Below are 14,872 nucleotides of genomic sequence, written 5' to 3'. Positions count from 1 at the left end.
AATGTGAACCTAAATCACAGGTAAGACTCAATTTGATTATGATGTGGAACTTGCTCAACATTTAGATGGAATCTGATGACAGTAGTCCTTCCCCATCCCTTGCAGAGGGCTCAAGTAGATTTGAGGGGCTAAATTCTAAGTTAAAAATTAGTAGTTTAGATTTTCCTTAATTATTTCTGCACTTGAAATGCTATGTGTTTTTAAGTTTCAGGATTTTTAATTTAGGTTCTTTTCAGAAAGTTTTGACAGTTTTTATAATTTGAATGTTTCTAATTGTTCAAAAAGTTTGATGGCTTTAGCAGTTCCAAGAATATTGTTTTGCTGGAGAAAAAGGACTTTTTTTCTCCTGATGAAGTGCCTCGGCCCGAAATGTTGACTGTTCTTTTTTCCATAGAGGCTACCTGGCCTGCTGAGATCCTCCAGCATTTTGTGTGTGTTGCTGGGATTTCCTACATCTGCAGATTTTCTCTTGTTTATGATAGCATGCTCACAGGTCACTCACCCTAACCTAGGAGTCTTTGGAAACCAGAGCACCCAGAGGAAACTTTTCACACTAGCCATCTCACCTCTCCACTCTCAGTCCTAATGCAGGTTTTTGACCTGAAATGTCAACAACTCCCTTCCACCCCACCAATGCTGCTCGACCCATTGATATCCTCCAGTAGATTGTTTGCTGGCTTATTTGATGTTTTCTTTATGAAACATTATCAAATACATACGTACATTGACAAACAAACACTAAATTGTTAATTATTTTTCCAAATGTGCAGGCAGGTTTTTGGAGATGCACATGTATATGACCTCTGCTCTCAGTAAAAATGACATGAAGGCTTTGGGTCTACAAATGGCTCTGGATCTACTGGCCAAGAAGGAGAAACGTGACTCTATTACAGGCCTGCGCACCAGAACACAACCAGGTCGGCCAGATTGGAGCAAGGTAACACTGTTCGCACATAAATAGAGAGTGAATATAATTGTAAACCTTTCCTCTCTGATATCCTGAGTTTTTAATATATCAGTTCCACTGGGGACAGGTGCGGTAGGGACCAAAGGTGAGTGAGTTGCCCCAGAATGAGCATGACAAGCCCCTTCACCAGAGGTGCCTCCCCTCCATGCACACCCCATACATGGTGGTATATGTGACAATAATAAACCAGTGAACAAAGGTAGCAACAAAGAGCCAAATGTTTTGGTGATAGAAAATGGTGTCATCAGTGAGGATCTCTCTTGCTAACAGAGAAAATAGATTTCCTATTGGCCCTCCATCCAGCCAACCAGCACTCCAAACACTTCTGAGGGGAATAGCAACTTACAATTCTCTAACCTGGTTTGCTGCAATCACTGTATGCAGTGCATTTCCTTGCAGCAATATAATCTAAAACAATGCAGTATAAAGCGTAACATCTACAAAAAAAGTACAGTGCAGGTAGATAGCAAAGTGTAAGATCACAACAATTTAGATTTGTGAAGTCGAGTTCATCTTATCATACAAGTGATGACAATGGAATAGAAACTGCCCTTGAACCTGCTGCTTACACTGTCCTCCAGTATGATTCTGAGCTCTCTCTCAAATATCTCCTTAATCCCATGTTCTGTTCCACCTCCCCCTCTTTGTCCTAGAGCAGAGGAATCTGTCAAGGTGGTGTGGGTCTGTTGAAAGCTTAGTCCATAAGACTTCCTGACTTACTTATTACCTGTTACACCACTGACATTTAGGGCAGCAATGAAGGTCCTCCATCTCCCTGTCCATACCTTCTCACACAGACAGAGAGGGATTCTGCATTGCTGTTTCCGTAACTGTTTTTTGACCAGCCACAGATGTTAGCTCTGAGCTGAACCCCTGAACCTTGAGGAGCAGTGGACTACTCTTAGTCTGGCCTCTACCTTTCGACCTTTTTGGCATGGGTAGCCCTACCAACAGCCAAAGCGCAAGGCCCTGACTCCAGCCAACTGAGTCATTGAGGCATCCAAACCTTAGGGCAATGTTGTGGTCCTTCTGGAAGAGATCATAAGATATAGGATCAGAATTAGGCCACTTGGCCCATTTAGTCAGCACCACCATTCCATTATTATCCCTTCAACCCCTTTCTCTTGCTCCTGTAACTTTTGACACTGTTACTTAATCAGGAACCTATCAACCTTTGCTTTAAAAGTACCCAATGACTTGCACCCCCCCCCCCCCCCCCCCCCACCCCAGCCATCCATGGCAATGAATTCCCCAGATTCACCATGCTCTGGCTAAAGAAATTCTTCCTCATCTCCATTCTGAAGGGAGAAGGGTAGTTTGTGAAGATGGGAGTTGAGGTGGTCCTTGGCGTCAGGTTCCCTTAACAGGTCAATGTATCGGCAAATCTGCACCCTTGGTCTTGACCCACTTTTCTCATTGCAGTTACATTTAATTTCACATTTGTCCTTTTGCCTTTCAAACAACATCTCTTCCTCACTTCACACCCTCCCCTCAGCTAAAGGAATATTCATTTTAATTTTAATTCATTTACAGCTTCTCTCCACTGTCTTGTATATGAGTTCATGGAGCTGGAGTCTTTTGAGAATTCTGCTCCTGTTTGTTGCTGTTGGTTTGGGCCCTGGGTCCTGGTTTCCCTATACCAGCACAGTTACCGTGCTTACATTATAGCCCAGGGTCACATTACTTTGATCTCCCCAATTTCATTTCTATAGGGAAATCTGCTTTAAAAGAAATTAAGATAGAAAATACTGGAAATACTCAGCAGTACCAGTAGAAACAGAAACACTGTCAATGGATTATTGGAGAGTTGTGTATGCAGCTCAGCACATCATGGAAACCAGACTCCCCTCCATGGACTCTGTCTATATGTACTTCGCACTGCATCATTTAAGTAACCAGCATAAGACCCCACCCATAAAACCGTAAGATATAGGAACAGAATTAGGCCATTTGGCCCATTGAATCTGCTCAGCCATTTCATCATCATGGTTGATCAATTTTCCCTCTCAGCCCCTATCTCCTGCCTTCTCTGTGTATCCCTTCATGCCCTGAGTAATCAAGAGTCTATAAAGACTTGGCCTCCACAGTTGCCTGTGGCAATGAATTCCACAGATCCCCACTCTCTGGCTGAAGTAATTCCTCCTCATCTCTGTTCTAAAAGGATGCCCCTCTATTTTGAGGCTGTGTCCTCTGGTCCTATACTCCCACCATAGGAGACGTCCTCTCTACATCCATACTATTGAGATTCAACATTCAATAGGTTTCAATTAGATCACCCCTCATTCTTCTGAATTCCAGTGAATACGGGCCCAGAGCCATCAAACTCTCTTCATATGAAGCATCGTTCAATATTGGAATCATTTTTGTGAACCTCCTTTGAACCTTCTCCAGTTTCAGCACATCCTTTCTAAGATAAGGGGCCCAAAACAGCTCACAGTGAGTGCTTTATAAAGACCCATCATTCCACCCAACTTGGATATTCTTACTTCTCCCCCTCCCATTGGTCAAAAGATTCAAAACCCTGAAGTTACATACCAGCAGACTCAAGGACAGCTTCTACCCCACTGTTAAAAGTCTTAAATAGCTCACCAGTGCGAAAAGATGAACTCCTGACCTTACAATATATCTCATTATAATCCTGTATCTTATTGTTTACCTGTACTGCACTTTTCCTGTAGCCATTACACTTTATTCTGCACTGTTATTCTTTTACCTTGTTCTACCTCTATGCAATGAGTAATGATCTGATCTGAATGAACAGTATTCACCGTATCTCAGTACATGCGACAATAATATTCCAATCGCAATTCCAATTCCAAGGTTGGTGACTTATCATTAGAGTGTAAATTGGGATCAGTTCTGTAGAAAGAAGAGGCTATCTATGTTCTGAACTTCAAGTTGATTTTTATAACAAGGGAGATACTAAGCTCACCAATAACATCCAAACAATGTTGCCTTATAGCTTTCTCTTCAGTTGCGGGCAATCAGGGTGAGGAATAAATGGCTGGTGTTGCCACCCTTGTCCAACATTGTGGCCAATCAGCAGTAGCATTTGCTGCGAGGAATCTTTTCGGCGCAGTGTCACAAATGAAAATGACCTTAAATGGTTCTACTAGTGGGGACAATTATATTTTATGTTATTTCTTTAGTTAGAGCTGTCACAGGCCCTTCCAGCCCAATGATCCGACGCCACTCAATTGCACCCACGTGACTATGTTAATTTGTATATCTTTGGAACACGGGAGGATACCAGAGCACCTGGAGGAAACCCACATGGTCATGGGTCGGGCTAATTAACCCCACAATCTGCACACCTTTTGAAATGGGAGCACATGGAGGAAACGCACATGCTCACAGGGAAGATGGCTGAACACCACAGCAAGAGTACCCAAGATCGGGGATTGAACCGAAGTTGCCTGAGCTGTTAGACATTTCTTTAATGTTTCTTTCCATAACTTGATGAAAATAACTTGGTGCAACAGGGAAAAGATAATTTAGGAGACAAAATAAGGCGAAAGTGTCTTTAATAGAATTGACTTTTTGCAGCTGTTGGCTATTGTTTAGAATCAGAATCAGGTTTATTATCACTGACATATGTAGCTCTCTAGTTTATCCCTCCCCCCACTTCTTATCCCCCCTTGACCATCCCATGTTACTTCACTCCTGATGAAGGGATTCGGCCCGAAACATCATCACGACCTCCTCCCATAGATGCTGTCTGGCCTGCTGAGTTCTGCCAGCATTTTGTGTTTTTATTTATTTCCAGCATCTGCAGATTCACTCGTGTTGTGAAATGTATTGGCTTGGGGTAGCAGTACAATGCAATACATAAAATATGCTACACATTACCATACAATATATACTGTATATATGCAAAAATAGCAAGGTCGTATTCATGGTCTATTCAGAAATCTGTTAGCGGAGGCTGTTACTCAAATGTTGAGTGTGTATTTTCAGGTTCATGCAGCCTCCCTGATGGTAGTAGTGAGAAGTGGATGTGGCCAGGGGTCCTTAATGATGAATGCCACCTTTTTGAAGCTTCGCCTTTGAAGACTGCCTTTTAAAACTGCTAGTCTGGAGTATGTGGGTTGGAGAGAGTGGGGTTTGCTGTGTTTGTGAAGTGGTTTACAGCATCAACATCCAAGCCCCACCTTCTAGCAAGTTCAGTTTGTATCTCTCCATTACAGAGGAGTGATATTAAGGAGCAGGAGGGGACAGGAAGAGAATACTAATTTGGTTATATAAGATGGTAATTGTTACCTCTGGGAATTTAATGTATTGGACAGCTCTTTGCATTCAAAAGGCAAAGTGTTGAACAGACACATCAAAAATAATTTATAACACAGACGCTTTACACGGCTTCTTAAATTACAGAACAACTGTAAAAAGAGCTTTTAGATTATGACAGAGTGACACATTGATTGTGCTCTTGTTGAGCCGTAAATCAATTGATTTTCATTCCCACCTACCTTCCCTTTGTACTATCGATTTCAGTCAGCCATTATGTGGGTGTGAGAGGTGTATCAAACGCTTCAGGAGCAATTTAATCTAATGATGCATGTTTCACAGTAACAACCTCTAATGAATTGCAAAGAAAAAGTTATGCTAAGAGATATTTTAATAATATGTTGTAAAACCCTCAGTTGCTCAATACCAAAGGCAGTAACCTTGCCTTTTAACTTCCCACAGGGGTCTCTGTGGCAATTCTATTAGTGGTGTATGCATATTTAATAATTCCCACTTGGACTTTTTCTCATTGTGGTTAGTGGCTAACCACACATCCTGTGGAACTGAGAAGGAGCTGACAGGAATTTCATTTGGTTTGTTTTGAAGAAAGTACAACTTTTATCTTCAAACTTGGGTCCTTGAAGAACTGGGCATTAGTAAGTGCCTGCTTCAGCCCAGCTGGAGTTCAAGCCTGGGCAGTAGGTGGTTCAACAGAGAAACAGACTGAACCTTTGCCTCTGAATTCTCATGTCCAGAGCCTTTCACGGTAACGTAGAGGCAGGAGTAGCCCATTTGGACCTCAGAGTTAACTCTAGATCACGTCAAATCACAATGAAATGCCCCTAGAAACTGCTTATTCATCCTACTTTGTCAGTGTTAGTATTTGTGCTTAGTGTGAACCTTCATCCATCCTCCTTCATCTCAGCATCCATCTGCACACCTTATCTGCCCGAAGTGACTGGTCTTAAGCCGCCAGTAACCTGCCTTTGCCCCATCTCCTGCCAGTAGAAATGGTTCTGCCAGACTTACTAGCTAGGCCACATGTGAAGGCTAGAAGCTGGACTTGGTTGTCAGAGGCTATTTGAGGTGCACACCATTGGGAGCATTTAACAGGCTGTGGGAGCTTGTCCTCATTACTACCCCTGTCTATAACAACCTTCAGGAGCCAATCTAGTCAGTGTTGAACTATTATTCTGCCTGGTTCCATCTGGGCCATAGCATTCCATACCCCTCCTATCCATGTATTCACCTAAACTTCTGATCTGTTGAAATTGAACCTGCATCCAACTCTTCCGCAGGCAGCTCATTCCACACTTGCAGCACCTGAGTGAAGAAGTTCCCCCTCACATTCCCCTTAAATATTCCACCTTTCACCCTTAACCCATGATCTCTAATTCCAGTCTCAGCCAACCTCTGGAAAAAGCCTGCTTGCGCCAATCCTGTCTATACCCCCCATATTTCATCCCTTCCTGTATCTTCCAAACCCTTTTGATTAACGCTGCAGATTTACGGTTACTAAAAATTCCCACTAATATTTTCCATTTTCTGTTACATTCAGTTTAAAATTATGTCCACAGGCACAGAATCAAATCCTCTTTTAATTGAATGGGGCTCCAGGATTTTTTAGAGGATGTGCTGGGGTTAGATTGCAAGCATCACCACGCTTTTGATGCAACATAGATTCAGATTTACGTATCACATGTACATAAAAACATCCAGTGAAATGTGTTGTTTGTGTGAAGTCAAATCAGAAAGATTGTGCTGGGCAGGCTACAAGTGTCTCCACGCTTCCAGCACCAACATAGCACGTCTATAACTCACTAACCCTATGTGTACGCCTTTGGAATGGGGAAGAAACCCATGTGGTCATGGGGAGAATGCACAAACTCCTTACAGACATAAGTGGGAATCAAACCCCAATCTTACAGTTGGCACAGTAATAGTGTTACGTAGACTGCTATGTGATCATGACTCCTCTACTTGGAGTGGAATTTTTGGAAATTGCATTCCAAGTAGGTTTAAACAGTTGCCCTTGCTCCTGATCTCTGCTCTACGACTTTCTGCCATCTGCCTTTGGCTTCTTCTGTCCTTGTAAACATTCATATTGATGGATTAAACCTCAGTAAACAGAAGAGAAACAGATGATGCAAGCAAATGTTATTTTTAAAGTGTATCTTCCCTCTGATCGTGCAGGACTTGATGCTAATGGAGTCCTTTTACTAAAATTGTTCCCAAGATTTTGCAGATCTGAATGGGTACAAGATTCATATTGCACCTCGTTTATGTGTAAGAGTATTCCGGCTCTTTGGCACCAGAATATGTGGGACACTTGTGGGCTGCCCCCAGCATACTCTTTGGTGTGTTGGTTGTTAACAAAAAAAAGACGCATTTCCCTGCTTATTTAGATGCATGTGTCATAAATAAACTTGAATCTTTATGGGTCAAGGTATGTACATTGTTGACAATAGTTTAGATCAGGGCATGGAAATGACCCATTAGAAAGCTTTGAAGCAAGCTCTGCAATTTTACACTGCACTGCTGATATCTTGACAGCAACTTGGATTCCTATCACACTGTGGACCAGTTGTTAAATGAAGTGTGTGGAACAGGCAGAGAATCAGGTTACTGTGGACAAAGTTGGCAGGATGTCAGTGAGATCCTTGGAGAATTCAAAGAAGATTCCTTCAGAACTGAATTGAAATATTGTAAGTTCAAAGTACATGTATGTCACCATATACAACACTGGGATTAATTTTCTTGTGGGCAGACACAGTAAATCCAAGAACCGTAATAGAATCAATGAAAGGCCACACCCACCAGGATGGACAAACAACCAACTTGCGAAAGACAACAAATGATCTAAGTACAATCAAAATAATAAATAAATAAGCAATAAACATTGAGAGCATCAACTGAAGAGTTCTTGAGAGTGAGTCTACAGGTTGTGGAAATAGTTCAGTGATGGGGCAAGAGAAGTTGAGTGAAGTTATCTCCTTTGGTTCAAGAGCCTGATTGTTGAGGGACAATATTGTTTATGAACTTGGTGGTGTGAGTCCTAAGTCTCCTGGACCTTCTTCCTGATGGCAGCAGTGAGAAGAGAGTATGGCCTGGATGGTAGGGGTCCTTGGTGATGAATGCTGTTCTCCTGCAACAGTGTCTGTGTAGATGGGCTCAATTTCTGGGAGAGCTTTACTGACTGTGTCCACTACTTTTTGTAGCTTTTTCCATTCAAGGACATTGGTGATTCCAGAACAGGTTGTGATACAAGTCAATAAACCACCCATCACAAATCTATAGAAGTTTGTCAAAGTTTTAGATGTCATGGAGAATCTTTGCAACCTTCTAAGGAAGTAGACGCACTGCTGTGCTTTCTTCATAATGACCAAGGACAGAACCCTTGAGAGGATCACATCAAGGAACTTAAAGTTACTGACCCACTCCACCTCTGATGCTCTGATGAGGATTGGCTCATAGACTTCTGGTTTCCTCTTCCTGGAGTCAATAAACAGTTCCTTAGTCTTACTGACATTGAGTGAGAGGTTGCTGTTGTGCCACCGCTCAGAAAGACTTTCAGTCTCCCTCCTGTATGCTGATTCACCACCAGCTTTGTTTCGGCCGATGACAGTGATGTCATCAGCAAACTTAAATACGACATAGGGTTGTGCTTAGCTTCAGAGTCATAAGTATAAAATGAGTAGAGCAAGGGGCTAAACTCACAGCCTTGTGGTGCACCTGTGCTGATGCAGATTGTGGAGGAGATGTTGTTGCCAATCTGAACTGACTGGGGCCTGCAAGTGAAGAAATTGAGGATCCAATTGCATAAGGAGGCCAAGGGTTTGAAGCTTACTGATGAACTTTGAGGGGATGATAGTATTGAATACCGAGCTGCAGTCAATGAAGAGCGTCCTGATGTATGTACCTTCACTGTCCAGATGTTCCAAGGTTAAGGGAAGAGCCAGTGAGATGGCATCTGCTGGTGGACCTGTTGCTCTGGTAGGCAAATTGGAGTAGATCCAAATTGCTTCTCAGGCAGGAGATAATGTTTCATCATCAACGTCTCAAAAGCACTTCATCACAATAGATGTAAGTGCTATTGGACTATAGTCATTAAGGCAGTACACAATTTGTCTAAAGATTAACTTTATTTGTCAGGTGCATCAAAACATGCAGCAAAATGCGTTGTTTTGTGTCAACAACCAACATAATCCGACAATGTGCTGAGGGCAGCCCATTAGCGTCACCGTGCTTCCAGCACCAATATACCATGTCCACAACATATTGCCCATAAGCCTAAACCATAGGAAGGTGGGAGGAAAAGCTTTTATAGATATGTGAAAAGAAAAAGATTGGTCAAGACAAATGTAGGTCAGAAACAGGTGAATTGATCATAGGGAACAAGGACATGGCAAACCAGTTGAATAACTACTTTGGTTCTGTCTTCACTAAGGAGGACATAAATAATCTTCCGGAAATAGTAGGGGACCGAGGGTCTAGTGAGATGGAGGAACTGAGGGAAATACATGTTAGTAGGGATGTGGTGTTAGGTAAATTGAAGGGATTAAAGGCAGATAAATCCCCAGGGCCAGATGGTCTGCAACCCAGAGTGCGTAAGGAAGTAGCCCAAGAAATAGTGGATGCATTAGTGATAATTTTTCAAAACTCCTTAGATTCTGGATTAGTTCCTGAGGATTGGAGGGTGGCTAATGCAACCCCACTTTTTAAAAAAGGAGGGAGAGAAAAACCGGGAAATTATAGACCGGTGAGTCTGACATTGGTGGTGGGGAAAATGCTAGTCGGTTATCAAAGATGTGATAACAGCACACTTGGAAAGAGGTGAAATCATCGGACAAAGTCAGCATGGATTTGTGAAAGCAAAATCATGTCTGATGAATCTTATAAAATTTTTTGAAGATGTAACTAGTAGAGTGGATAGGGGAGAGCCAGTGGATGTGGTATATTTAGATTTTCAAAAGGCTTTTGACAAGGTCCCACACAGGAGATTAGTGTGCAAACTTAAAGCACATGGTATTGGAGGTATGGTATTGATGTGGATAGAGAATTGGTTGGCAGACAGGAAGCAAAGAGTGGGAGTAAACAGGACCTTTTCAGAATGGCAGACAGTGACTAGTGGGGTACCGCAAGGCTCAGTGCTGGGACCCCAGTTGTTTACAATATATATTAATGATTTAGATGAGGGAATGAAATGCAGCATCTCCAAGTTTGCAGATGACACGAAGCTGGGCGGCGGTGTTAGCTGTGAGGAGGATGCTAAGAGGATGCAGGGTGACTTGAATAGATTAGGTGAGTGGGCAAATTCATGGCAGATGCAATTTAATGTGGATAAATGTGAGGTTATCCACTTTGGTTGCAAGAACAGGAAAGCAGATTATTATCTGAACGGTGGCCGATTAGGAAAAGGGGAGGTGCAACGAGACCTGGGTGTCATTGTACACCAGTCATTGAAGGTGGGCATGCAGGTACAGCAGGCGGTGAAAAAGGCAAATGGTATGTTGGCATTCATAGCAAAAGGATTTGAGTACAGGAGCAGGGAGGTTCTACTGCAGTTGTACAAGGCCTTGGTGAGACCGCAACTAGAGTATTGTGTGCAGTTTTGGTCCCCTAATCTGAGGAAAGACATTCTTGCCATAGAGGGAGTACAGAGAAGGTTCACCAGATTGATTCCTGGGATGGCAGGACTTTCATATGAAGAAAGACTGGATCAACTAGGCTTATACTCACTGGAATTTAGAAGATTGAGGGGGGATCATTGAAATGTATAAAATTCTAAAGGGATTGGACAGGCTAGATGCAGGAAGGTTGTTTCTGATGTTGGGGAAGTCCAGAATGAGGGGTCACAGTTTAAGGATAAAGGGGAAGCCTTTTAGGACCGAGAAGAGGAAAAACTTCTTCACACAGAGAGTGGTGAATCTGTGGAATTCTCTGCCACAGGAAACAGTTGAGGCCAGTTCATTGGCTATATTTAAGAGGAAGTTAGATATGGCCCTTGTGGCTAAAGGGATCAGGGGGTATGGAGAGAAAGCAGGTACAGGGTTCTGAGTTGGATGATCAGCCATGATCATACTGAATGGTGATGCAGGCTAGAAGGGCCGAATGGCCTACTCCTGCACCTATTTTCTATGTTTCTATGAAACCAAAGCATTAGGAGGAAACCCATGCAGCCCCAGGGACAATGTACAAACTCCTTACAGAGAGCAGCAGGAATAGAACCCTGATCATTGGGACCTGAAAAGTATTTTGATGATGGCCCCACTTAGGAATGCTTCGGTGAGAAGCTCACCACTTAATTCCCTAAACCTGTCCACCAAAGCTCACGTCATGAATTTGGTGGAACACTCTCCACTGGCCTGGATGAGTGCCGCCTCACCAACGTTCAGGAAGCTTGCACCATACAGGACACAGCAGCCCACTTGATAAACAACCCATCCACATTCATTGACTTCAGCCAACAACACAAAGTGGCAGAAATTTGTACCATTTACTGGGTGCACTGCAACAACTCACCAAGACTCCTCAGACAACACCACTACCCACCACTTCTAAAAACTAGAAGGACAAGAGGCAGAGAGACTCATCCCATCTTCCCACTGCCTTAACAGGGTTAGAGTTCCTCTTGTCCTCACCTACCATCCCATGATCCTCCACATCCAACACATCATTCTCCATAACTCCCCTCATCTTCAACGGGATCCTACCACCAAATGCATCTTTATTTCCCCCCCCCCCCCCCACTCTCTGCTTTCTACATGGGTCGCTCTGTCCATGATTCTCTTGTCCATTCATCTGTCCAGACCCATAGACATGGTGACCCATATTCCTGCAAGCAACAGAAATGCTACACCTGCCCATTCACCTCCTCCCTCACCTCCATACAGGGCCATAAACAGTTCTTCATGGGGAGGCAGCACTTCATCTGCAAATCTGTTGAGATTGTATCCTGACGCAGCCTTCTCTACATTGGTTAGACTTGACTAACATGGGACAATGCTTTGTTGAGAACCTCCACTCCATCCATCAAAACCAGAAGTTCCCCATGGTCAAACATCTTAATTCTGATTTGCATTCCTGTTCCAACATGTTGGTCCGTGGCCTCCTCTTTTGCCATGATGAGACTACTCTCAGCTCAAATTCCATCTGGCTCGCCTCCAATCTGATGGTATGAACATTGACATCTCTTTCTGGTAATTTTTTTCTCCTCGCTCTTCCCTCTTCTTTTATTTCCCACTCTAGTCTCCTACCTTTTCTCCTCACCTGCCTATCACCTCCCCCGGTTCCCCTCCTTCTTCCCTTTCTCCCATGGCCCACTCTCCTCTCCTATCAGATTCCTTTATCTCCAGCTCTTTACCTTTCCCACCCACCTGATTTTTCCTAACAGCTTTTAGCTAGTTCTCCTTCCCCTCCACCCCTCCCCCCACCTTTTTATTCTGACATTTTCTCCCATCCTTTCCAGTCCTGATGAAGGGTCTCAGCCTGAAATGTTGACTGTTTATTCATTGCCATAGATGCTGCCTGACCTGCTGAATTCCTCCAGCATTTTGTGTGTGTTGCTCTGGAGAATCTCTTGTGTTTATGATTTGCCTGTTCACTAATAGCATTTTGTTTTTAACTTCCAGGTTTTCCAAAGGGTTGCAGAAGAGAAGAAGGGAAAGGTCCATGTTTTTTTCTGTGGCTCTCCAGTTCTGGCTAAAACAATCAAGGCCCAGTGTGAGCATTTTGGCTTCAAGTTCTACAAAGAAAACTTCCAGTGACATGTTATGGGTTGTGCATCAAAATAGGCCTTCCTCTGGTACCATGTACTATGTAGCAGAATCAGAATAAGGTTTAATATCAGTGATACAAGTCAAGAAATTTGTTCTTATGTGGCAGCAGTATAGTGCAATACATAAAAAGCTACAAATTACCATAAGACCATAAGATATAGTAGCAGAATTAGGCCATTTGGCCCATTGAGTCTGCTCTACCATTTCATCATGGCTGATCCATTAATCTCTCAGCCCGAATCTCCTGCTTTCTCCCTATATCCCTTCATACCCTGACTAATCAATGATCAACTAACTTCTACCTTAAATATATGTAAAGATTTGGCCTCCGCAGCTGCAGGTGGCAATGAATTCTACAGATTCACCACCTTCTGGCTAAAGAATTCTTTTCTCATTACCATTCTAAATGGATATCCCTTTATTCTGAGGCTGTACCGTCTGGTCCTAGACTCCCCCCACCTTAGGAAACATCCTCTCTCCACATCCACTCTATTGAGGCCTTTGAACACTCAATAGTTCTAAATTAGATTCGCCTTCATTCTTCTGACATCCAGTGAGTACAGCCCAGAGCCATCAAACACTCCTCATATGATGAACCCTTCATTCCTGGAATCACTTCAGTGAACCTCCTTGGAACTCTTTAGAATTACAATAAGAATGTAAATATTAAATAAGTAGTGCAAAGGGAGAGCAAAAGTAGTGAGATATATTTCATGAGTTAGTTCATTGTCCATTCAGAAAGTTGATGGTGGAGAGGATGAAGCTGTTTCTAAAACATCGGGTGTGTGTCTTCGGGTTCCTGTACCTCCTAGCTGATGGTGGCAGTGAGAAGAAGAAATGTCTTTGGTAATGGAGGTATTTACTGATGGATGAACTTTTGAAGGTGTCCTCAGTGCTTAGGACATAATGGAGCTGGCTGAGTTTGCAACCCTCTGCACCCTTTTCTGATTCTGATGGTGATGCAGCTAGCTAGAATGCTCTCCACAGTCCATCTGTAGAAATTTGCTAATGTCTTTGGTGACATACCAAATCTTTTCAAACTCCTAATAAATATTGCTGCTGATGTACCTTCTGTTAATTGCGTCAATATTTGGACCCACGTAAAATCCTAAAAAAAACACTGAAACCTTCACTAATCAGCTTTATGGAAAAGATTTTGTAGGGGTTTCTCTTCAGAGATTGCCTTCCTGGAGTCTGTGGTCAGTAACCAGAACTTGTGATATGCACCAGCTGCTCATATGACCATCCACCACCTCCCATGGCTTCATGTGACCCTGATCGGTGAGGGGTGGGTGGGGTGGGGGGCTGAGAAGGTGTTATACCTTGCCCAATGGTGACCTGCAGACCAGCGAAAGGAAGGAGTGCCTTACACCTCCTTTGGTAGAGACGTATCTCCATTCCGCCACCCTGTCTGGGGTCACCCATCTTGTAAGGTCACTGCCCAGAAGAAGGCAACAGCAAACCACTTCTACAGAACAATTTTCCAAGTTTAGTCATGGTCATGGATCGATAAAGACAGATGGAAGACCATAATCGCCCATGCAATACAATATAGCATATGATGATGATGATGATGATAGGAAGTTGCTGGTGACAGGATGATCCAAGTTTGGCTGTGGTGGCTTGGTACAGAAATAGCCTAGACACAGGAATATAGAACAGTAACAAAGCCTGATGTTGAACTATTTTTGTGCACGAGTCTGATTAATGTCTGGTAGAGGAGATTGAGCAGGCTAGCAAAGAGAAACCTTGTCTGAGCTTTATCAGAGGAATATCTTTGCTGATAATCAGAAGGATACAGAGAGAAGCTTGTACTTTGGCTGTACCTTTCACAATTTCCAGATATCTCAGACTGCCTTACAGCCTGTAAAATAGGAAACATGGAAACTAGCTGGTACAG

At 43.1% G+C, this 14,872-nt stretch overlaps 1 protein-coding gene across 1 annotated transcript in view; it reads left to right on the top strand.

Moving 5' to 3' along the window:
* The window catches only part of nox5 (NADPH oxidase, EF-hand calcium binding domain 5), a 100,306-nt gene extending 86,266 nt beyond the window's left edge, over window positions 1-14,040 (top strand). Inside the window, exons 17-18 of the mRNA XM_073032611.1 lie at window positions 771-937; window positions 12,826-14,040. Coding sequence (XP_072888712.1) covers window positions 771-937; window positions 12,826-12,960 — 302 coding nt within the window. The 3' untranslated portion in view covers window positions 12,961-14,040. The remainder of the gene's footprint in view (window positions 1-770; window positions 938-12,825) is intronic.
* The last annotated feature ends 832 nt before the right edge of the window (window positions 14,041-14,872 follow it).

This window comes from Hemitrygon akajei, chromosome 30 (genome assembly GCF_048418815.1).
Source record: "Hemitrygon akajei chromosome 30, sHemAka1.3, whole genome shotgun sequence".
Taxonomy (NCBI): domain Eukaryota; kingdom Metazoa; phylum Chordata; class Chondrichthyes; order Myliobatiformes; family Dasyatidae; genus Hemitrygon; species Hemitrygon akajei.
The sequence above is the reverse complement of the archived record's forward strand: the minus strand, read 5'-3'. Positions and strand labels throughout refer to the sequence as shown.